Below are 23261 nucleotides of genomic sequence, written 5' to 3' on the forward strand. Positions count from 1 at the left end.
TATTTGTCAGTAATGTAATTTTTGAGTGGGGGAGCGATTTATTTAATTTTTTAAAAGAAACAATTTATGTTCAAAATGTTTTAAAAAAGAATTGCTGTAAATTTGCAGAGATTACCTAAACTTCTCATTTAGGCACCAGTTTCTCCAAAGGGTCTGACTTATTGGGGCAAGATGCTAAATTGAAAATACACAAATCCAAAGACGAATTCTTTAACTCTTAGCCCCGCACACAGTTAAGAAGCTAAAGACCATCAGATGATTGTCCAAGGTTGTAAAACAATGAAGGCAGTGGTGGCCTAAAGGTGAAACCATTTCAGCAAACTACATTCCATGCAAAGTCAAGTTACTGATGAGCTTTACTGAGTTCCGTAAAATATAAAAGTGAAGATTTCACTCTGATTACAGCGCAGAAACACAGGTTTACTTGGCGACAGGCGAGACTGGTTTAACCTGACAATGGACGGCTTCACAGGGGTCCCTGGAGCTAAAGGGACTAATGTTTAACAGAGTGTAGTGTGTTGATGATGAATCTCCACAGTAACGCTCAAACCACGCTCATTTTTGGCATACTGTAGGGTGAGTGAATAAAATCTCTTGCCTGCTATTTGGAATTCTGGACCGTAAATGTATCAATTATTATAAAGCAATTGCTGATATTTGTGCAGAGAGATTAGTTTTCACAAGATCAATCTGTGAAGTTAGGTTTATGAAGACCGTTACTTAGAGTGTGACTTGCACTGCTGACCTTTTGGAATTTGAAATAATGCCCAACAAAGCCCAAGAGGTACGTTTCATCTGTTTTCATTGTCACTTTTATGTACCTTAAATCAGATTATCATTGACACCTTAATTAAATCATTTTTCTAAACCCATTATATTAAGGTGATTTTGCATTTTTGTCATTTTGTTTTGCCAAAGGATGCCGTCATCAACCTGAAGACACTGCAGGAGATGTCCAGGCAGCTTGGTTTTGAGTGGACAGTTCTGGCATATGAACTTGGCTTCAGCAGAACCGAGGTGGGGCGGTTCCACACCAAGTCTGCAGAGAGGAGCGTCCAGGCTAGGAGCATGTTGGAAAGCTGGTACAGTGTGTCTGTCCATTTGTGTGTCTGACTTGTTGTTGTGGTGAGATGTAGTCACTTAAGAATGTGCAGATATTGTGTATTTAAATATCCTTATGCTTACTTCAACATACAGACGAGTTTCTGATATTATTGATATAATAACTAAGAGGGTAGTCTTTGCAATGTTTGCTCCAAATTTTACCTTTCAAAGAGACAGGAATATATTGCACAGGTGATCAGGACTTCTCATGTCTTCTTTTATTATGAGTTATAAGATATCAATAACACTATATCTATCATTGACTGTCTACTGTACCCTTAGTTGTTCTCAAAGGATTTTCAGGTGTTAGGATTAAACTAAGAATTATTTTGATTATCGATCAATCTGATAATTATTCCCTTGATTAATCGTTTGGTCAATAAAATGTTAGAAAATACAAAAAAATGTCCAATCCAAGTCCAAGAGGATGTGTTTAAAATGTGTCGTTTTGTTAGTCCAAAACCTAAAGCTATCCACTTTAATATGATATAAAAGCAGGTAATCTTCATATTTGAGAGGCAGGAAACAACATTTTACGTCATTCTTGCATGAAAGATTAATCGATTATCAAAATAGTTGGCGGTTATTTTTTCTGTTAATTGACTGATCATTGCAGCTCCGCTCAGGCGTCCACCTGTCTTTGCAGGTATGAGAAGTCGTGGGACAAGCCCAATAAGACTAAGCTGCTGCAGGATGGACTGGAGCGGACGGGCAGACGGGACCTGGCTGAGAGGCTGCGCTGCCTCCACTGGGGACACCAGAAGCTCAGTAAGAGGGTGGAGCTGCCCTCGGCCTTCCCCTTCCTCATCACAGTCCACAAGACCATCCACAACCAAGACGCACTGCGCAGGATCAACGACCTCAACCGCAGATTCACCTAAAGCTGGGGGGGACATGCACACAGCTGTGGCTGCGCCCATTGTTCTTATTTAATAAGTATGCTATACTGCACAGTATAATCTGAAATAAATGTACTGCATGTCACTGAAGAAACTAATGAGAAGCATGGGCTGTGTATATAAAGTCATGCCACTTTTTTGTCTTGAAAGCTTTTTAATTGCAGTCATTTAAAAAAAAGAGAAAAAGGAAGTTAGTTCTCAAATCTGAGAAGCTGGTATCAGTAAATGTAACCATTATTGCATGATACGTGACTGTAGTGATTAATCGACTGTTTGAATTATTGCTAATTAAATGTATTGACTAAACGGTTCAGTAGCAGGCACATACGGTTGTGGTCAGGCGGGTTCAAAAAGCCCACGTTACAGAATCTGAATGTGATACAAGATAGAAAAGCGAACATAAACATACAACTATATGAAAAAGTTATTTAGATATTAACAGCAACGGACAAAAAAAATACAATACAATATGCAAGTCAGCTGTTACTGTTTACTGGTTAATAAACGTTTGGTGTGTTTGCTACTTTACACTGTTTAGATCTTATATCCAATAGAATCCTCACACATGCCAGGCTGATGTAGAACTAACCCTATTTGGATATAGCGGAACTTAGCTGGTCTGAGGAAGGTTAAATACTGTGCTCAAGGACACCATCTTCAGAATTGGGTAGCAGTACGCTGTGATTCACACGTGGTATTTCCCTGTTCTCCTCGATCGAGAAACAATAAATGTTACTGCTTAAGACATCTGGGTCTGTCGAAACTTCTTCTGTCTCGAGGGAACTAGCTCCAAGATTTCCATCACAGTCTCTGCTTCAAATAATGCAGGTGTGCATGGTAGGGCAAAGAACACTGGATATGGCTAATAAGTTACTAGAGATGTGGTTTATGTGCAACACTCAGTTTGCTAAAACAAAGATCTTACAGCAAAGGAGTATTATTATCATATAGTATAGCAAGAAATAACCTGTAAATTAGTATAATAATAATAATAATAATAATAATAATAGTAATAACAATAAAAACAACAAATAATAATCTAATGATAGTTAAATTAATAGCACATCAATTTGTTATGTTTAAGTGCTATAATACAAATAAATATTATTATTATTGATAAAAATAAAAATAATTATTGTTACTATTATTATTGACAACGTAAAATGTGTTATATTGGCTACAAAATGAAAGAAAAAATGAAATAAAAAGGATAAAATAATCATGAACGTGCATTACAGACTTATCTGTAACAACCATGTTGAATCAATCCCAATCAACTAAACATTAATCGACCCAGTTAGACAAACCAATCAGAGAGGAGAAGCCTTTCTTAGCAAGGTTGTGTGACTGAGCATTGGAGCCAGAGCGGAAGCAGGGCAAGACGGCTTTCAAAGTAAGAGAAACGATTATTATTATTTGGGGTTGAAAAGGACTAAGTTAATAAGTTGAACGTGGTGAACTTTACCTTCTGGTATCAGAATCATTTTAGGACTCATTGAATTGTATATGGACAGGAACTAACTAAACCCCGAGCAACACATACAAGAAATGGGGTTTTATTTTGGAAACTTCTCCCGGAAACTGTAGTTCCAACCTCGGACTTCTATGCGCTGCCAACCCGCAGACCGTTTGACACCAGAGCCTGACCCTCTCCTTCACCCGGAGCAGACCTCACCATTGACCGGAAGAATCACAGAGAAATGGACACTACTGTCACGGCGACTCTCTGTGTATATCATTCGGATTATCTCTGATTTAAATGCGACATTATGACCGGTTGGAGGCCGAGAACTGTCGGCATTCAGACACACAGGCGACAGTTCAGCTGGTAATGTGTTAATCTCACCAAACGTCTGGTTCTCTTTCATAAACGGATGAGTCGTCGAGTATGTCAACCGCATGGCAGCGGGTTATTTGACACTTTTCGCAGACGTAAAATAGCTAATTGCTCGTTCCTGCAATGGCTTCAGCGCTGGGCTGCTTCAGTGGTCCCGAGGTTCTGGAGGACGTCAATCACGCACGGGGGTTGATAGACGAGCTGAAGTCCCTGTACGACTGCCGGCTGCTCGGTGACGTCACCATCCGGGTCGAGTGGGACGAGGAGTCTCTGGAGCACAGCGGGGGGTCAGCCGGAAGTGACGTCGACCAACTCTTCCTGTGCAGCCGCAACGTCCTCGCCGCCGCCAGCCCTTACTTCAAAAGCATGTTCACCGGGGGGCTGAACGAAAGCGTGCAGGAGAGGGTGGTCATCCGGGGCGTGGACTCCGAGTCCATGTCCGTCATCGTGGACTACTGTTACACGGGCAGGGTGACCATCACGGAGAGCAACGTCCAGCGGCTGTACGCGGCGGCCAACATGCTCCAGCTGGAGTACATCAGGAAGGCCTGCTCCAGCTTCATGACGAGGAGGCTGGACCTCTCCAACTGCGTGGGCATCCTGAAATTCGCAGACACCTATGACAACCCTGGACTGAAGGAGAACGCCCAATCCTTCATAGCAAGGAACTTTGGCCAGGTGTGCAACGGAGGGGAACTCTGCGAGCTGGACCTGACGCAGCTGAAGGAGATGTTGTCCTTGGACACCTTGGACGTGGACTGTGAGAGGAAGGTGTGCTCCGCTGCCCTGCAGTGGATTGAGGCCAACGTGCCTCTGAGAAGGGAGGACGCGCTGCTGGCGCTGAAGTGCGTGCGCTGGAACTTGTTCACGGAGAAGGACAAGTGTTACCTGGAGGGCCTCATGGCCAGGCCTTTGATTGAGAAATACCTGGCGTCTTTCTACAACGGGTCGGCCGAGGACAGCGGTGGGACGCCCGCGGCCCTGGACGCGCCCAAACACAGGGTGGGTGTGAGCGCCAAAGAGATGATCCTCTTCTTCGGCCTACCCAACGACAACATCATGTGCTGCGACCCTTACTCCGAGGACCTGTACTTCATGGCTCCTCCTTTGGAGGACCTCAGCAGTCAGGATTACAAGCGCTCCACCATGGAGTCCTTAATCGCCTGTGCTGCGCCCGATAACAACTTGTACCTGGCCTCCCACCTCTCAAAGCACTTCTGGCTGTACAACCCTGTGCTCAACAGCTGGCAGGAGCTGGCGGAGAGGCCTCTGGGGAGGATACACTCCGGGATGGGCTACCTCAACGGCCACGTGTACCTCCTAGGGGGACGGAATCCCGTGACGGACACCCGACTGAAGGAGGTGGAGTGCTATAGCGTCCAGAGGGACCAGTGGACGTTTGTGGCCCCTCTGCCTCACTCTTTGGGCAAAATGCAGGTGGTGGCGCTGAACGACCACCTGTACGTGGTAAACAAACGGAGGATGCTCTGCTACGACGCCAAGAGGAACCGCTGGCGCCACTGCGGCTCGCTGAGGAGGGACAAGCTTCACAAGGCCTGCGTGTACCAGGACCAGATCGTGTGTGTGTGCGACATCCCGTTGGTGAAGGCCTACAGCCCCGCCCGAGGGGAGTGGAAGAGGCTGGGCGACATACCCATCGACAGCCGCGCTCTGAACTACCAGGTGATCCAGCACAACAGCAAGCTGCTCCTCCTCACCCAGACTCTGCTGCAGCACAACAAAAACAGGGTCCTCATCCACGAGTACGACCCCGCCCGGGAGGCCTGGAAGAACATCATGGCGGTGTACGTGTCCACCCTGGGGCCCGTGTGCGTTTCGACGCGCGTGTACCCGGCGTGCCTGGGCTCCGCGCACAGCTTCTCCACAGAGGAGGACGATGACAGTGGCTCCAGCGCCGACTGGGACTTTGACGGGTTGACGGACGCCGACTCTGACTCCGGCAGCTCCAGCTCTTTCTCGGACGAGAACTGGTAGTCGCTGTGTCAAAGAAAAGTTTAATTTATTTATGATTTAGTGGTTTGTACAGGGTTCTGTTTGCCAGGATGAAGAAGCCAGCCCTTTACAGTAGAAGCACTTGTCCATCAAAATATTGACTTCGAATGGACGTGTTCCGTCACGAGTCTGGCAAATAAATATTTACTGAACGAGAGGAAACCAAGCAGAGTTGGTTGCATAAATGCCAAGAGACAAGAGCTTTTTGTTTTCATTATGTGCTGCCAGTATGGAGGACAGTAGGAAGCCCGGTAGAGTCCTGTTTACACGATAACTCGAGACAAACACACAACAGAATAAGCTCCGCCCACAGGGTCATAATGTAGCACATTAATAAGGGCAGCTGAGTGAATGGTTACTCCAGATATGTAGCTTTACACTTTTATAATATAGGGGAAACTGGCAAAGACCAGTCAAAAATCAAAGCAGCAGAGGCTGTTGGGGTTATTCTGAGATATTCGTCATCCTACACTTCCCATAATGCAGTGGTTTCCAAAAATGAGCCTTTGCAGTGTAGATGCACAAGACCAGAGGAAAAATGTTCCCACACTATATCTTTTCACAGGAGAGACATTTTACCTCGTCAAACACAAAAGACGTGTTACCAATAAGATGACTCATTGCTGGAACATCGTTGATGTTATCATTTCTACCTGTGCTCTTCCTTCTATGACAAGTCAAAATGTCTGTTGTCAAATGGAAGCAAATGACACTAAAAAGTGCAAGGTAAGATTTTTAGATAAGTTGGAAAAAGAAAAACGGGGTGGTGCTCATCAAGCAAACACATCAGTACAATACAAAATACAAAGACGCCTATCTTGGTCTTGAGTCAATATAGTACAATTTAAAATATTTCTTAGGGGGATACGGCAAAAAAAAAAATTTGGAACCACTGCCATAATGCAAATTGCTTTATACTTGATGATGCTTCTCCGGAGCTACAAAAGACATTGTAGGTAAGTGTCTACGCAGGCCGAGTAGTACTGCCCATCACTAGTACAATGACATCAAACGTGTTAAATGGGCGGAGGGCCCCTTTTAATGTTCGGTCCTAGCGATGTGCTGTATAAAGGCGCACGTTTTTGACTGAAATATGTAGATTATATTTAGCGTGAATAAATGAGCACTCCCTGCTTATGATTGGTCATAGGACATCAGGCAGCTCAAGTGCCTCACGTTTATGACTTTTAACACAACTGGTCATTTACAGGGCTTTAAAACATCCTGTCCTTTTTTTTTTTTTTTTTTTATGTTGTAGATGCAAATCAAGACGTCACACACACACACACACATAGCCGGTGTTGTGAAAACTACTGAAGCCAATATAATGTACGTTCACTCAGGTTTAGGCTTCAGCAAAAGCCTGCATGCCATGGTTTTTCCTTTTTTTATGTTGTGAAAATTAGGTAGTTTGGTTGACAAAAATGTATACATTTTAATAAAATTAATTTTAAACTATTTTATGGATCGCATGTTTGCGTTTTCTTATCGATGATGTTTAACTTAATGTTTATGTTACAATCAGAATCCAATTGTTCCACAAAGTGTTTTTTTTTGTATTGTTTGATCCTGATGAGCTGTTTGAATTGAAGGACTTTTTGTCTGCATGTAGTGGAACTGTTGCAAAGCCATCGTCCTCCCCAACCAACCAGTACATTCAAATACCAGTTTACTACAAGTGTTTCTAATGTGTCTGCTCTCATTGATAGAAATAATGTAGACACAATATTAGAATCACCTCTAAGTATAATGCAATATTGTAATCTACAGCCTCCAAAATGACCATCAAGTTGAATCATTAGTCTGTAAGACAAGTAATAAAACATTAATATAACCTTAACGAAGGTTGGATTAATAACTGGGCTGTCTTATTGAAGCTGAGTTAGTGTCTGCTAGTTGTTCCTAATAAACTGGTAAATGAGTGCAGTTCTCAATGTTGTCCATCTGAATGCTGGGTAATTTAAGTTTACATTTTGAAGTTTTGTGTGTGTGTGTGTGTGTGTGTGTGTGAAGGGGTGATTGTCAGTGGTACCACACACAGTCTGGATTATAAAACTGTTTTGGTTTATGTGTCAAATAAACACGATGCAGAAGAGAATTTAAGTGTATTTTTCTTTTTTTAACAAGTTATTGTACCCAACATATAAAACATTTTGTTTGTGTTTCTATTTGTTATGTCAGGCTGTATCCATAATGTATTTGTTTTATTTCCATTGTTGGATATGTACATGGTTGCAGCCTGTGCAAATTATGAGGTCAATCGAGGGCGGGTACATATCGCTATATAATTGTTGATAAATTTGTCATAATAATATTACATGTTATGTAAATGGACAGACAAGAAAATAAAATTGTATTCATTGATTCACAACAAACAAAATAAGTCACATGAATGAATTAAATGAAAGATTTTAAGAAAGTCTTAAATATATATATTTGTATATTATTTTAAGTGACCTGTTACTTTTTTATTGTTTGATAAACTTAATCTCCCTCAGTAAAGTGGAAATGTGGATCAAGTTGCAAGTCACGTTTATCTCGCGAGATTTCGGTGCCGCTCACATCCAGACCGCGAGAGGATGAGAGATGGCAATAGAAAACAAACCTGGGGACAAATTTGACACCGTTTTCGGTCAAAGCGACTCCACTTATGAGACTTCACCAGCTCGGATCTTTAAGATAATAGTCATTGGAGACTCAAACGTGGGGAAGACGTGTTTGACTTACAGATTCTGCGGGGGCACTTTCCTGAAAAACCCCGAGGCGACGATCGGGGTCGATTTCAGGGAGAGGACGCTGGAGCTCGACGGAGAGAGTATCAAGGTAAGAAGGACCACAGACCCTCTACCTGTATTTAATGTAGGTCAAACACAAATACGTAAGCTTCCGATTTTCCTACGACCTTAAAGCGGCCAGCAGCCTGGGCTACGTGTCATAGGTGGACACAGCCTGACCTGGAGTCTGTTTCATTTCCAGATAGTTAAAAGCTGTGTATGTGGAGGACAGCACTACAAAACGAAGGCCTAACAACATTACATCTCCCAATAAGATACATGATCACTGTTTCTACATCTCTGTGGATTTTTTAACAATACCTGCAAATACGGTTTAACCCTTTAATCTGTTAGTCAGACGCCCTGTGTCCTCATTTTACCACAATCATCTAACCAAAATAAAGATATATAGTGGCAGCACAAGACATCAAGGTCATTTTAAAGCCATCATTCATTTAATTATATACTATATAATTATACACATGGGCTTTTCCTACTTTAACTTCTGTGAAAATGGCTGCACATCTCCAGGTTTTGATTTGTATGACATGTTATATTGCCTTCAACATTCTGTAAGACCTGCTGCTACACGGTTTGTGGCAGGTCATTTTCTATAATTTACTTATTGTCAACCAACAATGATTTTGTCTCACTCACAGTTACACACTGTAAATTATTTCCAGGATTTCACAAGACGTAACTATAATATTTCACAATAAACATCACATGCATCCACAGTGATATTGTCTACAGTCTATTGACATTTCACTTTTACTGTGAAATGAAAGCAAGACATGGCTATTACAGACATTATTACTGCACACTACTGATAATTCACCTATAACACAGGTATAGCACAGACTATACACAGACTAATATAGCTTGTGCTATACCTGTGCTATAGGCCCTTGTTGTATTCCAAAAACTAATAAAAACACACTATTGGACCAGAATGTTGCACTGGGTGTCCTGGTTTTCCTTCACTGCTACACAGTGGTTTACTTTGAGTCAATCCCATATACATCATACTCATAATGTTCCGGATTTGTATTTATCTGTTGCAGAAAATGCCCCACATTTACTCCTGTTTTAGTCATATTTGCTCAAAACTACATTGTCTGCTGTTTAAGAAAATTACTGAGCCCTTATAAATTGTGACCAACTGTAAAAGTAGAATATCTTCAGTCGTGTGCCCCAAAGCATGGAAGAGAGTCAATGTATTGAGAGATGGACTAATACATTGTTTGCTTTAGTCTTTTCCAGCCTTATTTTTCAGTCATATCAAGTCAAATCAATATCTTTTTCCACTGCCAGCTGCAGATCTGGGACACGGCGGGTCAGGAGCGTTTCAGGAAGAGCATGGTGGAGCACTACTACCGCAGTGTCCACGCCGTCATCTTCGTGTACGACGTGACCAGCCTCTCCTCCTTCGAGAGCATCCCCGAGTGGATCGAGGAGTGCAGCCGGCACAGCGTGGGGCCCCTGGTGCCCCGCATCATGGTGGGCAACAAGTGCGACCTGAGGGACCGCCGGGAGGTCCCCACCACGGCGGCGCAGTGCCTCGCCGACAGCTACAACTTCCCGCTGTTCGAGACCTCGGCCAAGGAACCCTCCGAGAAGGAGCACGTCGACGCCATCTTTCTGACTCTGGCGTACAGACTGAAGAGCCACAAACCGCTGCGACTGAAGCAGCCGAGAGAGAGCAGAGTCGGGCAGCTGTGGGACCAGAGAGAGCAGGAAGCAGCGACTTGTCAGTGCTGAAGTCACCTCCATCCTGTATGGATGTACTCTTGAGTGTAGAGGTCATCACAGGCCTTCTGGATCGATAATGGTGCTGCTGGAAAGCCTGAGACTGAATTCAGAAAGGCCTCTTATGATCATGAGTTAGAAAAAGAAGATACGTACCACTTTTTCCCTACCTGATGCCAAGCATAGCTTGTGACAGTATGGGTCTATAAGTTTGCACAATATGAATTCAACATTTCAATGAAAAGCATGAATGGAAATGGAGGTATGCCAAACATTTGTCACTGCACATAAAATTTTCTTTGAGTCAAAGAACAGAGCATTGCATAGTGCACTTTAATATGTAGACAAATCATATGCAATCAGCTGTCCAGTAGCACTACAACTCATCTACAATATTCAACGCAGACAGTGAATTAAGGGGCAAAAGAGATTTCAGTGTAATGAAACAGACAAACAAGGTCAATTGAAACTGTGAAGAAAACCGTGCAATCATTTTTAAGTTATGTTTAAAGTAATATTTCTGTTCTTTAAATAAATAAATGCAGCATGATTTATGGTGCTGTTGCTGAATGTGTATTTCTCAAATATAAATATGAACATAACCAGCTTTGTGTCAGCTCATTTGCCCACACAGTTCTTCAGAGAGAGTTCACCAATTACAAAATGTAGCTGTCTTTTGGGACGAAATGCATGAGTGAACATGGAAACATGGAAATTGTTATGCTGTATGCAAGGTATTGATTGTATGAGATAAAATCACAACTGACTGATTTTTGCATGTGTACAATAATGCAAACATTTTCAAAAAGTATGGAGATCTGTGACAATGTTACACTTCAACTTAATAAAAGCGGTGTCATCGGGATGATTTAAAATGTTTGAGGTTTCTGGTGTGTCTGTGTTGTGTTGATGTGATGACACAGCTGCCATCTCAGGCTTTTAAAATATTAATGTACCCATAAATACTAAAACAAAACGAAGGATACAATACATTACTGTATTTATTTGTATTTAATTGAATTGGTTGGTTATTCAATTCAGTTTATTTTGTATAGCCCAAAATCACAAATTACAAATTTGCCTCAGAGGGCTTTACAATCTGTACACATGCGACATCCTCTGTCCATCCTCTGTCCTTCCCTCACATCCTCCCTCACATCGGCACAGGAAAAACTCCCCTAAAAAAAGCCTTAAACAGGGAGAGAAAAAGAAAGAAACCTCTGGGAGAGCGACAGAGGAGGGATCCTTCTCCCAGGATGGACAGAATGCAATAGATGTCATGTGTACAGAATGAACAACATAACAGAGATACAACACATTCAATGCATATGACATAAATTATTCATATAATAAGAGTAGTAAGCAGAGTAACGAAGGAAAAAATGAAGACTACTTATAAAAGCAGCAATGACTATAGTAGAATTAAAATAATGATATATGGAATAGTATTAGTAAAACATGGAAACCTACATTCACAATTCCATTATGTCCAGGTCAGCTTCATCTGCTGATGATAGAACTAAAAGCTCCAGAACGACCATTAATGTGACCTGATGAGCTGTAGCTTCAGCTCCATACTAGTTTGCAATATTTGACTGCATTTTAGCGACGACTAGTGGTCAACGTTTGCATAGGTGTAGCTCTGATGATGTGTTCGATAAATCCTGTAAACTAGCCAATTATGTAGTTCAACGTACGCTAACTGTTAATGTTATTGGTGAAACATAAATACTAATGCAATATCCTGAAGGAGATGACATTCCATACTGAATGAATATAACACATTTGATTGCGAGGCTTTGGTAGAGTAATGTCAATCTCGATCGCTCATCACTTAGTAGGGGTGGCATATTTACCAGTTTGCAACGAGTCCGTGAATGCATCACAGTAGTCTGTATGCGTCACACGGCGTCTCTCTGCGGCCATGGTAACACTTTCCTCAACACTGGACCTCTGATTTAAAAAAAAAAACCCGACACAAACAAGTGCTTTTCATGCAGGTTTGTTTACCTAATTGTTTTCATGTTCTATACGTAGTTAAAGAATATAATTTAGGTTGTCTTTGTCTACATGCATATTCAATACGTTGGGGATTAAAGTTGCTTTAACGTTTTTTTTTATTGCAACACGATTTGTTTTGTTTCTGTCTGTGGCCTAGCAGCAAGCTAGCAACAGCTAACGCCGGCAACGTATAGGGATGTAGACAATAAGCTATTGTGAATAGTGCCTTGTTTTAAACGAAGGTGAACGGTCTGCGAGGGGGAAACAAAAAAAGGGTCATTTAAAACCCAGTCTGATATCAGCTAGCTAAACCGACATGCTTCACCGGGTGTATGCTAGCAGATCTCTACTGTCAACCGTCCTGTGAATAATTAACGTAGGATTAATGATGAGGTCACCGAGCTAGAGGTGGAAAAGGCGGGTTTGACCTACTATAAGCCGTGTTTACCAGCCGGCATTAGCCAACACATTGTCTCACCTGTCCCCCTCTCTCTCTCACCTTTATAGCTGTTATTCGCCATGAATTTGGCAGAGATATGCGACAACGCCAAGAAGGGTCGTGAGTATGCTTTGCTGGGGAACTATGACTCCTCCGTTGTGTACTACCAAGGCGTCATCCAGCAGATCCACAAGCACTGTCAGTCCCTCAGAGACCCTGCACTCAAAGTCAAATGGCAACAGGTGAGTTCTTCAACCCCCCCCTTCCACCTGTTATTAGACTTTCTGGTTCTTTTTGTATTGAATGATTGAATGCTGGACATTAGAGCTCTACTCTACACATTACATTACATTACATTACAGTCATTTAGCAGACGCTTTTATCCAAAGCGACTTACAATCAGTAGTATATTACATATCATTCACCCATTCACACACTGATGACAGGCTACCATGCAAGGTGCCACCAGCAGATTTTATCTTTAACTAACATTCATGCAACATCCAGTCCACACCGATGGCAAGCCTTCGGGAGCAACTTGGGGTTAAGTGTCTTGCCCAAGTTCAGTAGGCTGTTCCGTCATGCAGTGCTGATACAACACTCTGCTTTGTGACCAGGTCAGACAGGAACTGACCGAGGAGTATGAGCAGGTGAAAGGCATCGTGGGAACGCTCGAGAGCTTTAAGTCCGAGAAGCCAGCTGACGTTCTCGCCCCTCAGTACGAGGAGAAGCCTGAGGATCCAGCAGTGTGGCCCCCTCCCATCCCTGCAGAACACAGGTGTGTGTGTGTGTGTGTGTGTGTGTGTGTGTGTGTGTGTGTGTGTGTGTGTGTGTGTGTGTGTGTGTGTGTGTGTGTGTGTGTGTGTGTGTGAGTGTGAGAGAGAGTGTTGAAGTTACATCTCTGACCCAGAGCCTGTTGTGTGTTTCATGCGGTGCTCATGGAGAACCTCGTGGATATTTTTTCTACTTTTAGGTGATATTTTAATTTATGTGCAAGCAAAAATAAAATATTAGTGTAAAAACAAAAGGTAGGATTTATTTAGCATTACACTGTCTTCTTGAAGAGATTGAGTGATATTTTGAAATCTAGCAGCCTGTCTGTACGCCACACTCGAATCAAAATGTTAAAATAAATGCCCCAATGGCTTGGTCCCACTATTTTTTATTTTATTTTATCAAGAGATTTAGGCTGGAGGAAAGATTAAGACCTGGTGTTTTTTTACTCATCAACATTTTATTGTGACACATTTGAAACCCTTTGATTAAAAATAATATCAATCAGTCATCAATAAGCACATATACAACCATTTTTCTAAACAATAATGTGCACTGAAAGCTGAAAAAATACCTAGACACTGCTTTCTAGTTGCCACTTCTTATTTTATTCTATGTGGGATTAAACAACCGGGAAAAAGACGTCAGTGTGTTGGTATCTTGGTTTCTTTATTTCAGCCAACTGCTCAGGCGCTGATCCAGGGAACTTCTTTACCTTCTGGTAGAACTGACTGTTGTTGATACCAACCAGAAAGTCTGTAGAACAAAATGCCTCCATAAGGAAGCTCTACAAAGAGACATCTTTTGCATAATCAGTTTCATATCCCCCGGCATAATGTGCACGATTGTGGTTATTACCGCTATTTCCTCTTTGCAAATTATCTTTGATGTGTCTATCTGCAGGTGTTTCCTACTATCAGTCACATGTACATTTGTATTTCTGTGTCTCTGTAGGAATCTGATTGCAGTGAAACGCCCCATCAGTGCGGCGAAGCAGCAGAGGAAGGACTCGCCTGGTCTGCAGCATCGAGGGGCGGGGCCAGGAGGCCGCGGTCAGGCCAACCAGAAACCAGACCGGCAGGGTCCCAGAGACGCCAGAGGCACGAAGGCCAAAGACGAGAAGGTCAGACTGCAGCTGCTGATTGGTGGTTGAATGGACCGATAGACAGATGAATCTGGTCCTTAAGAAATTAGTCAAAACAGCTGTTCTTATAAATCTTGTGTCCCTTCTTTTTTCTTCATCAGGGGAAGAAAGGGGTAGGAGATCCATCAGGGGATGTAGAGCATAAGAAGTTTGATGGCACGGGATACGACAATGACCTGGTGGACTCACTGGAGAGAGACATTGTTTCCCGCAACCCCAACGTACACTGGTGTGGTAGCACTCACAGTTTCTGATATACTCCTTTACACGCTCTGCCGTCGGGGATGTGTTTTTTTCTTTCTTTATACTGCTAACTGAGTTCTCTGGATGATCTGTAGGGACGACATCGCTGACCTGGAAGACGCTAAGAAGCTGCTGAGAGAAGCGGTGGTGTTGCCCATGTGGATGCCCGACTTCTTTAAGGGCATCCGTCGCCCCTGGAAGGTACACAAATACACACACACACACACACACACACACACACACACACACACACACACACACACACACACACACAAGAACACTCAAAGCGAAACACCTAAAAGAAACTGTTAAATGAAAAGGATTGTAAAGATTTGTATGCGATCACATGTGAACTAGCTACAGATTATTGAGTATCTCATAATATATCAGTAGCATGATATGAGTCTAGATATCGTCATAGATTTTTGATATCGTAATAAGTGTTGTCTTTTTCTGCTTTTAAAGACTGCATTATAATAAAGTGATGTAATATTACTTACGGAATGTTCCATCCTTATTCGTTATATCCACATTACTGATGACTATTTATCAAAAATCTCATTGAATAAATATTTTGTGAAATCCCCAACAGACAATATCGTCATAATTTCAAGGTAGTTTGTCCAAAATATTTGTTATATAATATTAGATTTTCTCCCTATTGTTCAGCCCTACCTAGTGATTGATAATCAACGATTATCAATCACTTTTGATCACTTCTGCTATGACAACGGTAAAAAATGTCGACTTACTTGCTCTCAGGGAGACGTATATTTTAAAATCTGTCTTAACTCTACGTAGTATTTAACTTGTATGGTGCAACAAAGTCATAGTATTACTGCCGCACTGCTCTCAAACTAATCCCCAGTAGACTCTGGTACAACAGCCTGCTGTTCTTTTGCTCAGAAATGAACACAACTTTAGCGCTTACATATGGTTGCATCACTAACATATTTTGTTAACGGGCCCCTACCAGCCTCTGTTGAACTTCATCATGTGAGGCCTCTTCCCCCTCAGGCCCAGCCATGTGAGGGTCAATACTTAAACGTGTTTTTTTACTTTCACAATTCGACCTCTGACTTAGTTAGCTGGAGCCTTTCTTTCCAAATAACTGAATATGCAGTAAAATGGAGGATTATAACTTCATAATAGAAAAAAAGGTTTGTTTTATGGGAACACAGATAGGCTGAAAGGAAAGTAGTTGTGGATTTTGAGGCAGCATAAAAGTGTTATGCACTGTGTCACTGGTACTTTTTTAATATAATCTCCATAGCAACAGACACAAACCAGATGCAGAAATGTCAGACATCAGAGCGGCAGTGACAGTCCTGGTGTTTACAGAAGAGATGTGCATCAGTGTGTTCTCTGTGTTCGAGATTCATGTTTTTAACATTTTGTTTCAGGGCGTGTTAATGGTGGGCCCTCCCGGGACGGGAAAGACCATGTTAGCCAAAGCTGTGGCCACAGAATGTGGGACTACTTTCTTCAACGTGTCCTCCTCCACCCTCACCTCCAAATACCGGGGGGAGTCGGAGAAACTTGTTCGTCTGCTGTTTGAAATGGTAACTTCACGTGCATGTTCATCTTGTCTGCTAAGCCAAATCTGTCAATACCAAACTGAAGATCAAGATATTATGTCCTATGGCAGAGGAAAAAGTCTCCTAAAATGTATTTTCCTTTCTCAGGCCCGCTTTTATGCACCAACAACCATCTTCATAGACGAGATAGACTCCATCTGTGGCAGGAGAGGAACGTCTGATGAACATGAAGCCAGCCGCAGGGTCAAATCAGAGCTCCTGGTTCAGATGGATGGTGAGTGGGACAGAGAAGGTGAAGATTTGAAGGGGTTTCTGATAGGATTGTTTGTGGAGCTCCTTCAAGAAAAAAGGTCACCGGTTTTCTTCTGACATTAAGCACATTTGTCATGTTAAGTTGTGGTGTTGTGTGTGTTGTGGTGACAAGGCGTGGGGGGAGCTCTGGATAATGACGACCCCTCTAAGATGGTGATGGTCCTCGCCGCCACAAATTTCCCCTGGGACATCGACGAGGCATTACGGCGGCGGCTGGAGAAGAGGATCTACATCGCCCTGCCCACAGGTGACCTCACCACACACAGACCAACTGCCGGTGTTGTAGTAGATCAGTTTTGGTCTCGAGGCCAAGTTTTGAAGGTCTCGTCTTGTTTATTTCAACACTGGTCTAGACCACAACTCTGGGGATATTACTACATTGCCTGTGCATTGTATGGATTTCAAGCTTCCTGCTTCAAATATAACCAATAACTTGCAACAACAAATCATTTTGTTACTGTTAACGACATCACACACATCTCTGCCCCCCCTCCATACCCACTCCAAGAGAGGGAACGCGGGAGAAGTTGTGGCTGTCTGGGAGGAAATAAAATTTACTGGGACTGCCTTAGTCTCAACCCCTTAAAGTCTTGGTGTTGTCCGGGTCTCAAGGCACTCCGGTCTTGCTCATGACTTTGTCCCGGTTAGGGTAGTCTTGGATACAAGACTGCTAACCGTACAACAAACTTGAGCGATGGTCACTGTGGTGGTCTAGCCGAGGTGTAACACACTAAATCCTAATATCTGATGAGTGCTGTTTTATTTGTATTTGTGTGTGTGTGTATGTGTGTGTGTGTAGCTGAGGGTCGTGTGGAGCTTCTAAAGATCAACCTGAGGGAGGTGGATGTGGCTGCTGACGTGGACCTGGACTTCATCGCTGATAAGATTGAGGGCTACTCCGGAGCAGACATCACCAACGTCTGCAGGTGCGTGTGGTAGTGTGTTGAATTAGAAATTAAATCCAGAAATGTATAATGACTTCTTCCTTCATTTCTTTGACCTCCTAATAAAATAACACCCATAGAGGAAGGCTAAGGGCAGAAAAGGGTCAGAGATATAGAGCGGCAGAGAACTGTAGAGAAGAGTCTCAGCCGCTCTGAATTTAATTTGTTAAGGGGTTTCACAAATGTATCGGACCAAGGGGGAAAAAATGATACACTGTTGCATTTAGTTCTGCTCCGGTTCCTGTTCACACCGACTCTTTACAAATGAACCAAGAGGAGTAAACATGAAGTTCTACAGACAGGCAGGGTGATGGACAGTTTTTGCAGCACTTTAATGCTTCTGATGAGGGTATTTCTGTTCTTTAGAGTCACAAAGAGACTCACGAAGAAATAACTGGTGATAAACATTATTAGTATTATTAGACTGCAAATCGACCAAATGATGATGAATAATGACTAACAGGTAGAGACGGGACTGTTAAAAGCCTTCACATTTGCATAAATAGGTCATATACATGGCCTTACACATATCAAATAAAAGAACCCTGCCTGTACAGATTACACCATCAGCAGATAGTTTATCAGTAGTTTAGCCTTTGAAATCAGGCTAAAAAAAACACACATCAGCTATAAAAAATCCTGGGGTTGGTTTGTCTGCTCTCTCTACACAAATTAACCGACCCAGAGTTCGCTTTGAGGCAGACTGACCCCCTTTTCAGGTGGACTCTATGTTTAGTCAGCACCAGGGTTAGAGTGACAGATTTCACACCAGCCTAAACAAACTGCACCAACCAAGCACTGACTCATTTTTACCCGAACAAAACAGATTAGGTGTTAAAGCACCCTTTAAAACATAAGTGCTGGTTTGTTTTTTTGCCAACTAGACATTTTTCTTGTAAATAATACTTTTCTCTAGTCTGTTATTTTGCAGACATTAAAGGGCAGCATTGAATGCACAGAGATCTTGTTAGTCATATTTGGAAATACTAGAGCATAGAATATAGATGCAACGTCTAGAGCTGAAGTGTGACTATAGAGGTAACACAGACTGCATTCAAACAGTATGTGCACAACAGCGTTAAGCTTTTGAAATTACAAGGGCAACCATAGTCTGTGTGTGTGTGTGTGTGTGTGTGTGTGTGTGTGTGTGTGTGTGTGTGTGTGTGTGTGTGTGTGTGTGTGTGTGTGTGTGTGTGTGTGTGTGTGTGTGTGTGTGTGTGTGTGAGATAGAGAGTCAGATAGCGTGTAGATATTTGCATTTGGCCGTGAACCTGAATCACTAACACTTTGAAGTTTACAGGCATCACTTCCCTTATTGTTTATCACCAACCAGCTCTACGTATGTCTGCAGATTTTATCTTTACACCATTAAATCGATCACAAAACAACAACAGCTCGGAAACACATTCAGAAACAGTGATATTACTTTAGTCATTACGATGTGACCCCCCCACCTAAATAATAACATAACCAACAATTCTGTTAAAGTATGGATTGATTATTGAACATTATTTGTAATAGTCTCCTCACCAGACCATCCTTGCTGTGTTCCTTTCTACTGTTATGCTTGGAATGCAGGTATTTAATGTTGTTCAAGTCGTCTCTGTTCATCTCTGGCTTGCTTTGTTTCATTGACCTTGGACGTGTGTGTGAGGTTTTTCAGCCAGCTGTTGCTTAGTGATAACAGCACAGAATCCGTCCATTTTGACGGGAGTCAAACTCTGCATCTAGGACATCATGAAGTGTGTTTTAGGGAGCATATTTATAAATAAAGAGCTGTTATATATTTGTGTGTTTGAACGGCCCTAACCGTCCTCTGCTCCTGTCTTTACATCAGGGATGCGTCCATGATGGCGATGCGTCGGAGGATCCAAGGCCTGAGTCCCGAGGAGATCCGAGCTCTGTCCAAAGACGAGCTGCAGATGCCCGTGACCATGGAGGACTTCACCCTCACACTCAAGAAGATCTCAAAGTCCGTGTCCGCCGCCGACCTGGAAAAGTACGAAGCCTGGATGGCTGAGTTCGGGTCAGTGTAGAGAACGGTACCGTTCACACACAGAGGGACCAGAATTTCACAAGGAGGATTTTAAAAATTATGAAAGCCTTTAAGGGGAGGGACTGTGGAGTGTCACAGAGAGGAGGGAACTCAAGTGTGTGAATCGGGCAGCACATCAGGGATGAAGATCATACTCAGAAGGCGGTTGCCTTTAAGGGAGCGTGATGAGAACTTTCAGTGGCTGCACTCCGGCCCCTTCACATTCCCTCCACTCGTTGTTGCTTCCACACAACTGTCCGTGTAGACACTAACAATCGTCCAGCTGCTGACTGACGTAAGTGACCCGAGGAAGAAAAGGGGATCTTTTAATGTTAAAAGTAGCCTAATACAAACACAGGTAGACCAGTGAACGTTTTACTTATATGTCAGGCCTCGTGCAAGAACATTTTCGTATTCCTATCCTAAACCCAAATTGTGCTTGCCAGTTTCAACCCGATGAGGGCCAACTGTTTACAAGTAGGTGAGTGCTGGTGAGATTTGATCATTTGGATAATCAACATCCTCAACGTGTTACGTAAGAGTAAAAAAAAAAGCTTCACATCCTGCTGTCAGAAATCAGCAGTAGAAGTTGTTGTTGTTGTAATAACTAGAAAGTCTTATATACAACAAAAACAACAGAGAATCTTCACCGGGAAATGGTCCATCATTAAAACCCTGAGGCAGATGTCGGCATGAGAGAAAGTTCTAAATACTAAATTATCGATTAAAAACCTACAAAAGTGGCAACCTGTGATGACGGTGATACTCATTCAGACTGAGGCTTTTTGATTCAGACTGGTTCTTGTACTAGCCGCTAAAGAACCAGTCTGTTGGTACTGGTGATTCTTGCACGAGGCCGTTTGTCTTAAAGAGTTGTATGTTTGAGCACTTTTAATGTATTTCCTTCAGGAGCCTATGTACTTACTACTGACTGAACACACTTGAAGAACCACCATGTTTTGTGTTATATAGTGTCTGGTTATGTGTTTATGTTTTTTCTTTGTTGGTTTTAATATTTGTTTTTTAGTTCTGTTAAGACAAAGCAATGTAGCCAAGCTAAAAAACATGGCCGCTGAACCCACGGAATGTTTATTAAAGGATACAGTAAAACTTTGCCTACTTGAATTGAAATGATTTTATTGATCACCCAGTGAGTCAGGTTCTTAACTATGTAGTTATTCACATTCAATCATGAAACTCTGAATTGCTCCAAATATTAAATGCGCTACGGATGACATCATCACTGCTACATCTCCATGACAACTGAGCAGACTCCATGAAGCCTATGTTACAGGGTTACCAGCTCAGGAAACAGCTTGTAAACTGACCTTGTGTTTGGATTATCTGGTCCATCACTTGACATATTATTTTTGATATATTGTCTTAAACCAGATACATGAGAAACAAGTCATATAAATACTTTATACTCACAAGATAGTTTATTCTAATGTTGTATGATCAGTTTTTGGGCTATAGAGTAATTTAGGGACTCAATGTGTAGATTGGTCTGTGTATATTTGGAAAAAATAGAAACAGCGTCATATGCTTATCATCCTGACTGTACCTTGTGTTGTCAGAATACACTGTGCACCCTTTACTTTTCTTCAGGGATGTCATTGTTAAGATTTTGTGAGATGCACACTGTCATACTTTCTTTATTCTTTTGTATTTCTTCTGTAGCATTCAAACACTTTTTTCTTTAGGTCAACAGAAGTGCATTTGAGATTTGAAATGCCTTCTCCCTCTTACTACTTTTCAAACGGAGGACAAATTGTACACAGCACTCTTCTGTGTGCTGATGTTCACACTGTTAACCCGTCTTGGCTGTTTGTCCTTTGATAAATCTTAAAAGGGTTTTTACTGCCTATTCCATTTTCATGCAGTGAGATGAAATTTTTAGATGAGATCCAAAGAAAAATGTGATGATATATTAGCCTATGATCATTGATATGAATGGAGTGGGCAAAATAATAGAGAAACCGGTCAATATACGGTTGTATTTTCCCAGAAACCCCCTGTGTTCATGTCAGCGACTCCTGGAGTTCTCTAGACCTCATTTCAGGTGTCCATGTTATATGTGACCTCACTGCAGCGTGGGTCACATGGTGAGGACGGTCCTCCAAGGCCTGAAGATGGCAAGGCAGGACTCCAACAGGTGAGAGAGCTGGATGCAGGGTTGTTTTAACATGCTCACAGGTGACGGAGACTCAGCCCTCAGGGCCAGAGAGACCTGGATAGGACAGGTAAGCAAGGACTCTTAAGAATTAGGCCTGTCTTCTCTGGGTGTAATAAACAAACTTAGTGTTGCACTTTGGGTGGCCCACTTTAAATGAATACAGAGGAAGAAATACATTTATACTCCTTTATTGTGCTTAAGTACAAGTTTAAGGCACTTTTACTTTTTGTGTTTTTTCATGTGAAAAGACCAAGTATTACTGCATACTAAGCACTTGGCGATGAAAGGGTTTTGCTTATAATGATACAATCCTTCCAGTTTCAGTGGTGGAGAGTAACTAAATGCACTAATACTACACTTAGGTACAATTTAAAGGTACTTCTTTACTTGAGTATTTACATGTTATGCCACTTTATAGTACTTCACTGCATTTAAAAGTGAAATTAAGTTTTGACTTCACTTCCAAATGCGTAATATATGTGTATATATATTTATATTATTTTAATATAGTTCATTCACGGATAATGAATGAACTATATTTAAATAATGTAAAAAAAATAATACATTAAAATACAATTGTGCTACAGTAAATGCCTGCTTTAAATACCATAACATTCAATTTTCAGTTAGTACCTCAAAGTTGTACCTTAGTTACATTCCACCATGTAATTAAAATACATTACTTAAAGAAAAATACCTGCTAAATAATAATAGAATATTAGAGTAGAGCATTAAGTAGCATTAGATCAAGTTAAGTACGAGTATCTTAAATTGTAGGTAGGCTACTTGAGTAAATGTACTTAGTTACTTTTCCCCCACTGTTATTCTCACTCAAAACATTTTTTTTTGTATTTATTTAGTATTAGAAGCTAGTACTGTCAGATAAATTTAGTGGAGTAAAAAGTCCAGTATTGGCCTTCAAAAGGAGTGGAGTGGAGTAGAAGTATTAAGTAGCATAGAATGGAAATACTCAAGTACCTCAAACTAATACTTTAAATACAGTACTTGAGTCAATGTACTTTGCACCTTTGCACTTGAACCATGTAATGTAAATACCTGGTATAAATACTTTACTCTAAATTTCTAAGTTTATGTGGAAACTACTACTTTAGTTGTGTGTTTGTTGTACCTCAAAGTTGTACCTAAGTACTTAAGATAAGATAAGATAATTACTTTAGAAGTCCTGCTAAATAATAACAGAAATTTGCAGGCTTACAGCAGCATAGAGTTAAAGTGCACACAAGAGACATAGTAGAAGAAGACAAGATAAAAATAAAAT

The 23261-nt window shown here is 41.7% G+C and overlaps 4 protein-coding genes across 4 annotated transcripts; all 4 read left to right on the plus strand.

The window, feature by feature from the left end:
- The first annotated feature begins 763 nt into the window (after window positions 1-763).
- Window positions 764-1985, plus strand: wu:fc50b12 (uncharacterized protein LOC103911624 homolog). Its single transcript, XM_054615736.1, has 3 exons — window positions 764-784; window positions 919-1082; window positions 1751-1985. The coding sequence occupies exons 1-3, from the start codon at window positions 764-766 to the stop codon at window positions 1983-1985; spliced, it is 420 nt and encodes a 139-aa protein (XP_054471711.1).
- Window positions 1986-3640: 1655 nt separating this feature from the next.
- On the plus strand, window positions 3641-7943 carry kbtbd7 (kelch repeat and BTB (POZ) domain containing 7). Its single transcript, XM_054615411.1, has one exon. It carries the CDS (start codon window positions 3964-3966, stop codon window positions 5833-5835), a length of 1872 nt encoding a protein of 623 aa, XP_054471386.1. The 5' UTR covers window positions 3641-3963; the 3' UTR covers window positions 5836-7943.
- A 488-nt stretch (window positions 7944-8431) lies between these two features.
- On the plus strand, window positions 8432-11233 carry zgc:101559 (Ras-related protein Rab-33B-like). Its single transcript, XM_054615081.1, has 2 exons — window positions 8432-8676; window positions 9942-11233. The coding sequence occupies exons 1-2, from the start codon at window positions 8440-8442 to the stop codon at window positions 10386-10388; spliced, it is 684 nt and encodes a 227-aa protein (XP_054471056.1). The 5' UTR covers window positions 8432-8439; the 3' UTR covers window positions 10389-11233.
- Window positions 11234-12258: 1025 nt separating this feature from the next.
- katnal1 (katanin p60 subunit A-like 1) lies at window positions 12259-20898 on the plus strand. The gene is made up of 11 exons (XM_054615080.1): window positions 12259-12376; window positions 12885-13058; window positions 13434-13594; window positions 14545-14713; window positions 14836-14963; window positions 15073-15178; window positions 16381-16539; window positions 16663-16789; window positions 16940-17074; window positions 17627-17753; window positions 19609-20898. Exons 1-11 carry the CDS (start codon window positions 12371-12373, stop codon window positions 19805-19807), a joined length of 1491 nt encoding a protein of 496 aa, XP_054471055.1. The 5' UTR covers window positions 12259-12370; the 3' UTR covers window positions 19808-20898.
- Window positions 20899-23261: the final 2363 nt, after the last annotated feature.

Source organism: Anoplopoma fimbria, chromosome 16 (genome assembly GCF_027596085.1).
Source record: "Anoplopoma fimbria isolate UVic2021 breed Golden Eagle Sablefish chromosome 16, Afim_UVic_2022, whole genome shotgun sequence".
Lineage (NCBI taxonomy): Eukaryota > Metazoa > Chordata > Actinopteri > Perciformes > Anoplopomatidae > Anoplopoma > Anoplopoma fimbria.